Source organism: Salmo trutta, chromosome 31 (genome assembly GCF_901001165.1).
Source record: "Salmo trutta chromosome 31, fSalTru1.1, whole genome shotgun sequence".
In the NCBI taxonomy this organism is placed as follows: Eukaryota; Metazoa; Chordata; class Actinopteri; order Salmoniformes; family Salmonidae; genus Salmo; species Salmo trutta.
In genome coordinates, this window is record NC_042987.1 from 3,657,822 (window position 1) to 3,671,165 (window position 13,344).

Genomic DNA, 13,344 nt, shown 5'->3' on the forward strand with positions numbered 1-13,344 from the left:
CTGTTACTCTGTGTTGTTAGTTCAGTAGCCAATCAGCGAAGCAGATTCAAAGATAGCCACGCCCAAAGTAACCGTCTCAGCCACTGCTCTGGACCAATGACATTTGAATAATGAATGTGTCAACTGTCCGATGAGTCATCCATGTCATCTTCATGCAGCTGCAGTGTCAAATGGGTCAGCAAAAATGATGCTATCATCAGCAAACTAAAACAAAGATAGTCGTTTTTTACTGTAACGCCATTTACTAATGCAAACATCTCAGTTTTGGGGTTGGAAATTAGTAAGTAAACTAACCAGCATCGACTGCCTGACAAAACTGCCTCTCTGGCTAACGTTAGTTGCACTGTTGAAGAAAGTTAGCTAAGTTAGCTGATAATGTTGAGGCTAGCAAACTAACAAGCTAAGTTTAAATAAATTGAGAGGTGGTCAAAACACACAAGTGTTTTCAAAAGCTCTGCGTTTGTCAGCAGCAGGGGGAGAAGAGTGAAGTGAGCTCGCTGCTCCCCCATGCTTTTTGAGAAGTTTTAAGGAGTTACCGAAGCAACCAAACTCCTCCCCTCGGGTCAAGTCCAGACGTTCAGCGATACAATGTGCATTATTGATGAATCCACAGGTATTAACCTGCCCTAGAGCTTGAAACAATGTGACATACGAAATTGGAACTGGTGTGTTGTGTCAGAACTTAAAGATCACATAAGAATCAATTATGTGTAGGATAGAACACATTCTAAACAGATGAGATTGTCAAAGCTGAAGTTGGACTGCTAAGGGCCAGGTCAGGTGAGTTTCAGTAGGTACAGGACAGACAAATGCTGATAACTTTAACTTAGCAGCAGGGGTAGAGGTAGCCTTATAAATAGTAGCGTTACGCCAGGTTCATGATATTAGCCTAATAAACATTTACATTTGGATATTGTCTTTTTTATTCATTACATAAATAAAAAATGCCAATATCCAAATGAAAATGTTTATTATTAACATCATGAATTTGACATTCTATTTATAGGGTTAGTGTAGAGATTGTTTTAAGAAGTTGTACTGACTGTATGAGACCTTTGAGAGAGAGATTAGTTATCCTAATAGAATTGTACTTATACTGGCTTAGTAAGTGCTTGTGAACTTATAAAATGCTTGTTATGTTGAAGAGCAAGTTTATATAGTCTCTCACATTACTCATACATGCACCCACAGACACATACTGTAGGTTAGGCTACTCTCTCGCTCATATGCACAGATACTCTCATACTCACACACAAACCTACCCTCAAACACACACACGCACATCACTCACGCCTACACAGTGCATACAGATTCTTGAATAATTGAGATGAACACATCTTGATCTATTGTTGTCGGTTCACCCGTCTGCGTTGCTAAGGAATGAACAGGGCCATTGTCCTCCTCTTCCCTTTTCCCTCTCTCTATCTGCAGACCGAGGCAGACGGGACCCGGGAGACCAGAGTCAAGGCATCGGTGGAAAACTGGGCCAGAGAAAGGTCTCCTTTTAAGGAGGGGACAGTTTTGAGGGAGGAGGTAAGCATTGGGGAAGTTGTTGAAGCCGTGGGCTAGCACAGCACCAGGATAGTTCTGAGTGAGGAGCACATGGAAGGGGATCCCCAAGATCAAGAGGAGGATTCTGAAGCCCAGAGGAGAGCCTCTTCCCCTCAGTCCTCTGTGCTGTGGGAGAAGTGTATCCGGCAGAGTATCTTTGTGGACCTGAGTGAGGATGAGAGTCTCCACTTCAGTGACCTGGAGGGCTCCTTCACGGTGCATCTCTCCCAGGCAGAGTCGGCTGTCTCAGGGAACAGCATCCATCTCAGTGGTAAGACTTACGCTGTCAACTTGCTCTTATACCTGTCTAGTAACCCTGTAATTACTCTAGAAACACCATTGTTATACTTTAGCAATTGCATTGTAAAAAAAAACATAACAGCTGTAGGCTATGTAACAATATCATGCCAATCTATAAAATGACTGTAGCATACTGTTCCTATGAATACTTCACAACTTCTTACTCTCTGTCATTCATAGAGAACTTAGAGCTGTCAGTGTCTGACTCTGGGGAATCCTCCACAGAGAGCAGTAGCTGTGTCAGTGGCCAGAGTGAGAGAGTGGTGGAGGGTACGACCAAGAGCAGTGGGAAGTGGGTGTCTGCCCAGAGACCCAACACTGAGCAGGAGCAGACCATCTGGGAGTATGAGAACCCAGGAGACACTTCCGATGAAGAACAGGAGGACCTTCCACATGACGGGGACCTGGGAAGCCAGTACATTAATCCCACAACCAATGACAGTCACAAGTCTGAGGAGAATTGCAAAATAGCTGATATTCTGTCAAAAGACCAAGCTGGAGCATTGCATTCAAGACACAATGTTACAGATCATTTTGATTTGCCAGCAATGGTTGGAGAGGTCAATATCATACAAGGTCACATGCAAATAGAAGTCAACACTATTAACCATGTATCTATAACTCCACCCGAGGGAGAGGATAAAGGAGCTTTTTTTGACCCTGCAAAACCAGAGGCTGTTCCCACATGCAGTAGTCCTGTCCGTAAAGTCCCACACCCAGACATCACCCAGCTGCTGCTCCGTCACTTTTCCCAGGATGAGCTGTTCTGCTCAGGCAGTCTGATCGAGGCAGAGACCCTGCCGGAGGTGTCCCTTCTGGAGAGCATGGATGAGACAGTGCTGAGCAGGGGCCCTTTGCACAGTAGCACAGGGAGCCCCAATAATAATAATAGTGGAGGAGCTCCACGACGCAGCAGCGCAGGGGGACCCAGCAGCGAGAGTGAGAGGAGTCAGAGCCTACAGGAAGAAGATGAAGGGAAGAGTGTTCAAATGAGTCCAAGAAAAAACCTGGAGGAGAAAAATGGAAAAAGGACAGCTTCAGAGGGAAAGAACACACGGAGTGTTGAGTCTTACAACAGTGACGTCAACTCTCCTCAAAATAGTGACATATCAAACAGTAAAAGTGAAGTCCCTGAACAGGACAGTAATGGTAGCAATGGTTCAGACCTAACCAAAGAGGAAGATGAAAATGATGAAGATGAGGAGGAAGACCAAATCTGTAGAGGTCCCCTGGTCAGAACCAGGTCTTTCAGTGAATTAAAGTATGGACAGGGCCAAGTCCACTACCCACTCCCTGACTTCTCCAAGGTGGCTCCCAAAGTGAAAATCCCGAAGAGTACCAGTGTTCCGGTGAGACCTGTCAGCCAGTCTCCCAGCTTCCTCAGAGCTCAGTCCTCGCCAGGCATGCTGGGTAAGTCCTCTGCTTTGGAGGTGATCCACAGAGTGATGGAGGACTCTATTCAGCCCTCAGAGAGACCCTACGTGTTCAGAGACCAGGACAAACAGACAGAAACCTCCCCAGGACTGGTGCGTCATCTACAGGTGGGTCATCATGTTCAGTAGTTTAGCTCACACACCTCTATACAAATGCGTCATACAACCTTCATCCAGAAGACATCTTTCTCTTTTAGGCTGAATATGATAAACTTATGACTAAGTATGCAGAGGCTGAGAACCTCATTGATCAGATGAGACTGGGGACAAAAGTAAGTCTTCAGAATGTTTTCTCTTTTTAAACACTTCTTTTTTTTTTCTCTGTGGTCTTTCTGTTCTTTCATCTCATTAAATATAGCCTTAAGACAGCCCTCTTATTCTTGTCAATTTGGACTGAATTTATCTCAAAATGTGTCAATAAATTAGAATCAAGCGCCCTCTGACCTTACCCTGGATTTTGACTGTGGTGACCAGCAAGACCTTCCGGGTCCTGGTGGAAGCCATTTTGGATCTATGCTCTTCCCCAACCCCCCATCTCCTACAGGCAAGATGCTGTCTCTGACATCTGATATTATGACGGGTCCTCTCTCTGTTACAAATTACCTGGCCAAGAGCCACCGGTTTCCTTAGTGGCAAATGGGGTCGGATGACATAAGATTCTGGTTACACTCAAGGTCATAACTAGCCTGTCATAAGAGTGAGGATTCCAGAAAAAAAAGATGACACAAATATATTATACAACCAGTTTACATGAGATGATGCAACCTTATCAATGACATTAGTAATTCCTCATTAAATGAAAACAATTTCACACAAAATCATCATCAATTAGAAATAAGATACTTTCCATTTTCAATGCTGTAGAATTCAGGCCATAACATACGTTAGATCTGCATCGTTTCAGCTTTTGTTGTGTTTGCAGGACAATTTACTGATGGTCCAAACCAACAGAACCACTCTAAACAGCCTAGCACTTCTCCGACCCAGACTGACCAACAGAGTGAAGGGGAAAGGATGACCAGGGAGTTGAGGGATATTATCAGTCAGTTTTTGCAGAAGGTAACCTGGAAAACATACCAAAGCTAAATAGTGGTGCATTATCACTCATCATTTAAATGATACTGAATTATAAACACTTATTTTTATTACAGGTGGATGAATTCAAAACGTGTCTGACCACAATGTCAATTGCTATTGAAGAGCAAGAAATGGTAAATGGATCTTCGTTACTTTAAAAGTATTTTTCTGTTCAGGACTGTATTCTGGGTGATGTGATTATAAAGAAGTTGTAACAATTGTTACTTATAATAAGAGTTGATTCTCATTTCCTTTATACTATAAGCAGAGTGTGTTGTTATGTAATTTGTAACGTTGTGTTGTTTTCCAGGTGTTTAAAAGTATGATGGATTCCCAGGACCAGCTGGAGAGGCGGTACATCAGTAAGAAGGAGGAGCACAGAACTCTGGAGATGCAGAACTATTTTGGCCTGGCCAGGAACACAGGCCAGTTCGACCCCGAAAGGTTAGATGTCAACTGATATATCTTATTGTGTGTGAGGAGTTTGAGTTAAACAGTATGTCTGCATGACTCACGCTATAGGGCCACCCAGAACTGTACTGTGCTGGCTCGGCTATTTTCTTTTCACATAGACCATTCCCGCGCGGTTCCAGCAACAATGGTAGATGCGTAACTAGGTCAGCTCAGGAGCCTACAGCTTGGCTTGGCACAGTTTAGCCCTAAAGTGTGTGTGAATTAGGCAGTTCTGTCTAAAACCAGAAACAGACTTGACACCCAGGCTAGGTTTGTGTAGAATTCAGCATGATGTGAGGGGTATTTTATGCACATTATCGGTTATTTTTGTGTGTGTGTGAAGGCAGGTGGAGGGGGAGATATTCAGGATAGGGATGCATCTAGAGGACATTAAAGAGCTGATTGACAGGAACGTGTGTGAGCAGCAGCTCTCCCCACCCCACTCATCCTCCACACTCCTGTCACTGTGTGGGGGTCCCAGTCTCCCTGGTCTGCTCAGCCTCTCACTTCCACCACCCATGCATGAGGTAACACGCTCACTTACTCATAGCATAGCTGTTCATTCGCTGCTTTGCCCTTTATTTGCTTGCTCACTCTTTCACTTACTCACTCGCTCACTCACTCAAATACCTTAATTATTACTGCATAAATGCATGTACTTACAAGCCTTTTACAGAGTAGTTATATAGATTATTGCGCTGTTAGTTACACTGGTATAAGCCTCTGTAATATTAGGCGTGATCAACTAAGGGACTAATTGCACCATCTACGTTTCCTTCATCTTAAATGCATGCATGTGAGACGTGTTTGTGTGAGCAACATGAGCTGTGGATGCACGTGTTCTGTGCAACAGCAGTCCTGATGAACAGGGCTACATTTAATTCCCAAAAGTTGCGTCCTTGCCTCGGCCCCCCGTTCACTCCCCCTCACAGATCTGATAGGACTGAGTAGTTGAAAGCGATATGGTGTAAACTAGGAGGAACAATACCTTATCCCCATCTGTGGAGGGGACAACGTTTTAGAATGAAATGCAGCCCAAGTCCTTATTTTGTAAGTGGAGGCGTGTCCAGCGGTCTAATTGAGCGACAATCATTTCCGATGTCACTCATGTTTCACGGGGAGGACACATTAGCTACTCAAAATGTGTTCTCCTCTTATCAACCTCTCTGTGGTCAGGGTCTCACGTTTCAGATTCCAGGCCCCTGTTTTTCCACTGGGGGCTATGAGACAGTGGAGAGGGAGGAAGAGGCCAGTGAGGTCCATGGACATGATGGTTTAGACCAGAGCTGTGATCTCACACCTGCTGACCCCCAACTGAACAGCACAGGACACAGCAGTGTCAGTCTACGGTACTCATCACACATCTCTGAGTTGCTCCATAGGCCTGTAAATTCATGGGCTTCTTCAATGTGTACCATCTACATTCCTGCAATACTACACTGTGTACCATCTACATTCCTGCAATATTACACTGTGTACCATCTACATTCCTGCAATACTACACTGTGTACCATCTACATTCCTGCAATACTACACTCTGTACCGTCTACATTCCTGCAATATTACACTGTGTACCATTTACATAGAGTACTTGTGTTTTTATGCCTTATGACCCCAAGTAGAAATCCTGTCTTGGGGAGTGATATTATCTGTCATTTCCATGACATTGACGTCAATGGCAAGTTATTGTACCTGTGGTACATGGTTGGCTTTAGATTCAGATATTCAGATATTCATGTAGACTGTTGGTGGATGCTGTAAGTGGATAGTGTGTGCTTGTGTGTGTGTGTGCACATGTTGGTGTGTGCTGATATCAGGCACGCTTCTGGCCCTCCCATGGGGGATAACGTTCCATCCAGGCACAGAGGTGGTGTTGGGTTCCGTTAGGAGTAGGTACAGTTTGTTTTAGTCGCTGTGTTTCTGTCTGTTCCCCCGGAGGCTCTCACGGGGCTCCCTGGAGACACTGGACATCACCAACACAGAGGAAGAGGAGGAGGAAGAGGAGAGGAGCTGGACCTGCTCGGGCCTATCTGAGGGGATAGCTTGTGATAGGGTTCTGCAGTATTTGGCTCTCCAGAACCCGGGATTTCGAGACAGGCTGTGGACACCTGAAAGGTTAGTGTTTTGGCATTTGAGTGTACTGTACTAGATAAGTAAACAAGCTAACCAATTCAATATTCACCTCAACACAGCTCTTTTCTTTATAATGTATCACATGTGCATAACTAATCCCCACTCTATAGTGTAATTGATACAGTTCTGGTTATTTGATGTGGTGATTTCAGAAATACCATAGTAAGAGATGTCTCATATTGTCTCATATTGCAAAACTGACACGCCAAACATTCCTGAAAGGTCTGTGGGACAAGTATTTACCAATGAGACCTGTCTTCATCTTTTTATTTTGACCTTGTATTGTTGTCGTTGTTACTGTAGCCTGCAGCAGAGTGCCCTGAGCCCAAACTGTGACCTGGGAGGGAGTGTGAGTCTGGCTGTAGAGGTTCCCTGCTCCTCTTATCTGAAGAGCCAGTCCCAGAGCATCACAGACCACACTCTCACCACTTCCCAGGTAACGTCATCTTCTATGACTTATATTAGCTGTCCCATGTTTATTTCTGTATTTACTCTAACTCCCTAGCCAATACCACAGACTATTGTAATATTGTACAGTAGCTACATGGATGCTACATTGTTGTTGCAGAGAATAGTGAGTCCAGAGACAGACAGTGGGTTAGGGAGCTCTGACTTGAGTCTCCAAGCCACGGGACTATCTCAACCAAAACTCCACACAGAAAGGTACAGGCACGCACATCCATACAACTGCTTTCCAGGCTAACTGAAAAAGTCAATGTTTCATGTATGTTTATTATGTTGCTTACGATCCAACCTCAGGCTCCAGTTCCAGCCTGATGGGAGTTCCAGTCCTATCACTATGAGTGACAGTGAAGGCTCCTGCGCCAACCTGCAGACCACTATGCATCAGCCTGTACAGGTGGGAGAGAGGAGACCCAACCCGCAGATAAATGTCCATTCAGCTGGGCTGACAGGAAAAGGGACACCTAGCCTGCAGTCTACTGTCCATCTGACTAGGGATATTGGAGAGAGGAGACCCAGCCTACAGACACCTGCTCAGCTGCAGCTTTGCACCACTGCGGTGGACCACTGGGTGACCAGCACTACTCAGAGTGTACCTGCCGGACTGCATGGTGAGTGATGAGGAATCACAGAGTGCCTGCTGTGGTCGTAGTGAAAGTATAGACGTTATTCAGTAGACAGTACAGCAGGGAAAACACTGAACTAAATGCTCTAATGTACACACAGAGGGTGAATCCCACACTACCAGTCAGCTCAGTCATCACGGCCCTGACTGCCAATTAAAAACCTCCCATAGCATCACCATGGATATGCCACAGAGCGACTGCCACTCCCACACCTGTTCCTGTCACAGGTTAGTCTAAAAGTACTGAGTATTCAACTCAAGAGTAAACTTTATCATATGAAATTGGTAACCAGGTCAGGCTGCCAGGTAATACCTCATAGAGGCCAAAACCTATTGTTTTTGAGTTGGCCAACCCCTCTCTCTCTCCAGTTCGGCCATCCAGGCCCTGCAGTCGGAGGTGTCCCAGCTGAAGAGAGACCTGGAGGAGGGTCTGGTCCAGCTGCCACAGCTCTCCCAGAGGATGGATAACCTGACCTCCAGATGCAGGCAGAACAGAGACAGAAGGCCCAAGACCCGGCCCAGAACACACCACAAACCAGCAGGGAGCAGACAGAGTCTGACCAACACCATCTCCAAGATAGAAGACTGGATCTCCTCAGATATGGACCCCAGCAAGAGCAAAGGTACCTTACTAACCGGGTTAATGTACTGGGAGTGTAATCAAAACCAAGTTGTTAACAACAACGTTATTTTGCATCAGGGTTGATGACTGCCTAAGTCTAATGCAGTAGTACAGGGTTCCCAAATTGGCAGCAGACTTGATTTGCCCCCCCCCCCCCAAGTTTTCTGAACAAAAACTAAAAATATAAATATTTTTAATTAAGTAAGACTAAAATCACCGGGAAATCAGTTCCAAGTGATTTTAACTTAGGAAATCTGTTCCCTAGTATTCCCACACATATATTTAGAGGCATATGTGATTGTATCCCAATGTAATAAAGGTTTAAATAGAAAAGGTGTATACAGCAGTAGTTACTGTATATACAATGCATTTGGAAAGTATTCAGACCCCTTGAATTTTTGCACATTTTGTTACGTTACAGCCTTATTCTAAAATGGATTAAATAAAAATGCTCAGGAATCTACACACAATACCCCATAATGACAAAGCCAAAACAGTTTTTTTGACATTTTAGCAAATATATTAAATATTAAAAAAAACTAAATACCTTATTTACATAAGTATTCAGACCCTTTGCTTGTTTCCATTGATCATCCTTAAGATGTTTCTACAATTTCATTGGAGTCCACCTGTGGTAAATTCAATTGATTGGACATGATTTGGAAAGGTACACACCTGTCTATATAAGGTCCCACAGTTGACAGTGCATGTCAGAGCAAAAACCAAGCCATGAGGTCGAAGGAATTGTCCGTAGAGCTCCGAGACAGGATTGTGTCGAGGCACAGATCTGGGGAAGGAAACCAGAAAATGTCTGCAGCATTGAAGGTCTGCAAGAACACAGTTGCCTCCATCATTCTTAAATGGAAGAAGTTTGGAACCACCAAGACTCTTTCTAGAGCTGGCCGCCTGGGCAAACTGAGCAATCAGGGGAGAAAGGCCTTGGTTAAGGAGGTGACCAAGAACCCGATGGTCACTCTAACAGAGCTCTTCCAGAAGGACAACCATCTCTGCAGCACTCCACCAATCAGGCCTTTATGGTAGAGTGGCCAGAAGTAAGCCACTCCTCAGTAAAAGGCACATGACAGCCCGCTTGGAGTTTGCCAAAAGGCACCTAAAGACTATCAGACCATGAGAAACAAAATTCTTAGGTCTGATGAAACCAAGATTGAACTCTTTGGCCTGAATGCCAAGAATCACTTCTGGAGGAAACCTGGCACCATCCCTACTGTGAAGCATGGTGGTGGCAGCATCATGCTGTGTGGATGTTTTTCAGCGGCAGGGACTGGGAGACTATTCAGAAATGAGGCAAAGATGAACGGAGCAAAGTACAGAGAGATCCTTGATGAAAACCTGCTCAAGAGCACTCAGGACCTCGGACTTGGGCAAAGGTTCACCTTCCAACAGGACAACGACCCTAAGCACACAGCCAAGACAATGCAGGAGTGGCTTCGGGACAAGTCTCTGAATGTCCTTGAGTGGCCCAGCCAGAGCCCGGACTTGAACCCGATCGAACATCTCTGGAGAGACCTGAAAATAGCTGCAGCGACACTCCCCATCCAACCTGACAGAGCTTGAGAGGATCTGCAGAGAAGAATGGGAGAAACTCCCCAAATACAGGTGTGCCAAGCTTGTAGCGTCATACCCGTCAAGACTCGAGGCTGTAATCACTGCAAAAGGTGCTTCAACAAAGTACTGAGTAAAGGGTCTGAATACTTATGTAAATGTGATATTTCCATTTTTTATTTGTAATACATTTGCTAAAATTTCTAAAATCCAGTTTTTGCTTTGTCATTATGGGGTATTGTGTGGAGATTGATGAGGTTAAAAAAAAAGATTTAATCAATTTTAGAATAACAAAATGTGGGAAAAGTCAAGGGGTCTGAATACTTTCTGAAGGCGCTGTATATGTAGGTCATTGTATGTGGTGGTCTTCTCTAGGTACAGACAGTGTGGAGTCGGACCGGTCTGGGATCATGCTACCATTCCACAGTACACCACTAGGTGGCAGGAGAGGGAGCAGCAAGCCCTACTCCTGCTCAGATGGACTAGTGAAACCCCAGAGCAAAAAACACTTGAATACAGGTTGGTGGTGCTGGTATTGACTTTCTGCTTATGGATGTAAAATAAAAAGAACAATTGCAAAAACAAGAGTGATTCTTACATTATATTTAACAAAATATTAAATCAGTTGCTGAGTTAGATTTTGGTCCTTCAGCTTGCAGAATTTGCCTGAAAGTTGTATTTGGTGGTCATAAAGGCAGTCGTGTGTGTTTCTACATGTAATTGTCTGTTGGTATTATGTATTATGCCATGTTTTATGTGGACCCCAGGAAAAGAAGCTGCATCTTTGTCTGTAGCTAATGGGGATCCTAATAAAATACTAAATACTACAATCCCTTTTAGCATCAGAGGAGAACCGTTCTCTGGAGACCTCCAATCTCACCCATCCCAGTCCTCCAGCACTCTGGCACTCATACAAGAACTTCAGCTACAGATCTCCACGTAAGGACCAGCAACAAGCCCACTCCTACCCCTGTAACACTGCCATGACCGTGTACCATTATGACTACTTTACCCATTTCATTTTAACATGAAAACATTGGAACAGATTCGTCAGGGTTGTGAAGGTGATTCTGTCTTTTTTCATTGTAGCACCACCATGTGACATGGAGAATGCCTACTCTAAGGGCAGGTATCCTCTCTCCTCTCAGCCTCTACAGAAGCCTCTGTTGCAAGTCAACTATGTCTCCTCCTGCAGTTTACCTGCAGGGTAAGATATGGTTTCATCATTTATTGCCATAATCTATTTGCCTTATTTAAATCCATATTTATCCTCCATATTGCTTGAACCTTCGTCAGTGAAGGTGAAAGAGAAGAACTGAGATGCTTCCCAGGGTTGCCTACTCCTACACTAGTGTACTCATGCTCTCGCTCTTCTCTGTGGTCTCAACAGTTTCAAAGTGCGAGAGCAGCAGTCTGTCTCCCACCACCGGAGGCGCTCTACCCAGTCAGACTCAGCACTGCTGCCCAGCAACGTGTACTTTCAGCAGACCTTTCCCCCAGCTCTCAGCCCCCCCAGGACTGGGGGCAGAGCCAGCAGGCACAAAGCCAGCAAGGTGAGGCTGGTCACATGGAAAACATTCTTTCATATCAATGGGTGCCAGTAATGTTTTACTTGTATTTACTGAGAAATAATTAGTGGTACTGTTAACTTGTAACAATTTACCACATCTGGTACTCGTACTGTACAGTTTTTTTTGTGTCCGATTTTATTTTACAAAGATTTGTAATGCTAAAAGGACCAAGGAGCTTTTTGTAGGTTATTATCACTTCATGTCACAACCGTTTTCTATGCCTTTTGTAAATAAATAAAAGGTGACTGAGATACAAGCGTAACCTTAAACTGTTGTTGTTTGTTTTAGGATGAGGACATCAACAGGACATTGGACAGGGCTATCGAAGCAGCCCGCATTATGAAGAGGACCACTGATAGGATGGCCAAGAGCCTGTCAGCTGACCTTGCCAAGGTTGAGCTGTACAGGAAGTTACACGGCCTTCACCCATTGACAGGGAGGAACAATACTGGCTCATAACACCCTAATTGACACACTGGAGATACTGCTGCTACTATAGGGCTGGTCCAGGATTAGCTAACCAGTGAATTCAACAGGGATTATTTTGTATACAGGTGAAGTCTGGAAGTTTACATACACCTTAGCCAAATACATTTAAACTCAGTTTTTCACAATTCCTGACATTTAATCCTAGTAAATATTCCCTGTCTTAGGTCAGTTAGGATCACCACTTTATTTTAAGAATGTGAAATGTCAGAATAATAGTAGAGAGAATGATTTATTTCAGCTTTTATTTATTTCATCACATTCCCAGTGGGTCAGAAGTTAACATACACTCAATTAGTATTTGGTAGCATTGCCTTTAAATTGTTTAACATGGGTCAAACGTTTCAGGTAGCCTTCCACAAGCTTCCCACAATAAGTCGGGTGAATTTTGGCCCATTCCTCCTGACAGAGCTGGTGTAACTGAGTCAGGTTTGTAGGTGTCCTTGCTCGCACACGCTTTTCAGTTCTGCCCACACATTTTCTATGGGATTGAGGTCAGGGCTTTGTGATGACCACTCCAATACCTTGACTTTGTTGTCCTTAAGCCATATTGCCACAATTTTGGAAGTATGCTTGGGTTCATTGTCCATTTGGAAGACCCATTTGCGACCAAGCTTTAAATTCCTGACTGATGTCTTGAGATGTTGCTTCAATATATCCACATAATTTTCCTCCCTCATGATGCCATCTATTTTGTGAAGTGGACCAGTCCCTCCTGCAGCAAAGCACCCCCACAACATGATGCTGCCACCCCCGTGCTTCACAGTTGGGATGATGTTCTTCGGCTTGCAAGCCTCCCCCTTTTTCCTCCAAACATAACGATGGTCATTATGGCCAAACAGTTCTATTTTTGTTTCATCAGACCAGAGGACATTTCTCCAAAAAGTACGATCTTTGTCCTCATGTGCCGTTGCAAACTGTGATCTGGCTTTTTTTATGGTGGTTTTGGAGCAGTGGCTTCTTCCTTGCTGAGCAGCCTTTCAGGTTATGTCGATATAGGACTCGTTTTACTGTGGATATAGATACTTTTGTACCTGTTTCCTCCAGCATCTTCACAAGGTCCTTGCT

The 13,344-nt window shown here is 44.3% G+C and overlaps 1 protein-coding gene across 3 annotated transcripts; it reads left to right on the forward strand.

The window, feature by feature from the left end:
* The first annotated feature begins 12 nt into the window (after positions 1-12).
* Positions 13-12,393, forward strand: aknad1 (AKNA domain containing 1). Of its 3 annotated transcripts, none has more exons than XM_029724894.1 (21): positions 13-780; positions 1,432-1,822; positions 2,032-3,392; positions 3,482-3,556; positions 3,711-3,828; positions 4,207-4,343; positions 4,436-4,495; positions 4,672-4,805; positions 5,158-5,341; positions 5,991-6,163; positions 6,753-6,929; positions 7,251-7,383; positions 7,516-7,610; positions 7,707-8,020; positions 8,136-8,262; positions 8,404-8,657; positions 10,595-10,738; positions 11,060-11,158; positions 11,309-11,426; positions 11,610-11,772; positions 12,079-12,393. In XM_029724894.1, the coding sequence occupies exons 2-21, from the start codon at positions 1,603-1,605 to the stop codon at positions 12,247-12,249; spliced, it is 4,257 nt and encodes a 1,418-aa protein (XP_029580754.1). In that variant the 5' UTR covers positions 13-780; positions 1,432-1,602; the 3' UTR covers positions 12,250-12,393. The 3 variants fall into 3 exon arrangements, with proteins under 3 accessions (XP_029580754.1, XP_029580756.1, XP_029580755.1); XM_029724896.1 differs by having other exon boundaries at positions 2,077-3,392; XM_029724895.1 differs by having other exon boundaries at positions 13-613.
* The last annotated feature ends 951 nt before the right edge of the window (positions 12,394-13,344 follow it).

Excerpts from the sequence above, each read along its gene's own strand:
- aknad1 (XM_029724894.1), top strand. The coding sequence starts at position 1,603 with ATGGAAGGGGATCCCCAAGATCAAGAGGAGGATTCTGAAGCCCAGAGG. Across the intron at positions 7,384-7,515 it reads ACACTCTCACCACTTCCCAG|AGAATAGTGAGTCCAGAGAC; the intron begins GTAACGTCATCT and ends TTGTTGTTGCAG. Across the intron at positions 10,739-11,059 it reads CAAAAAACACTTGAATACAG|CATCAGAGGAGAACCGTTCT; the intron begins GTTGGTGGTGCT and ends AATCCCTTTTAG.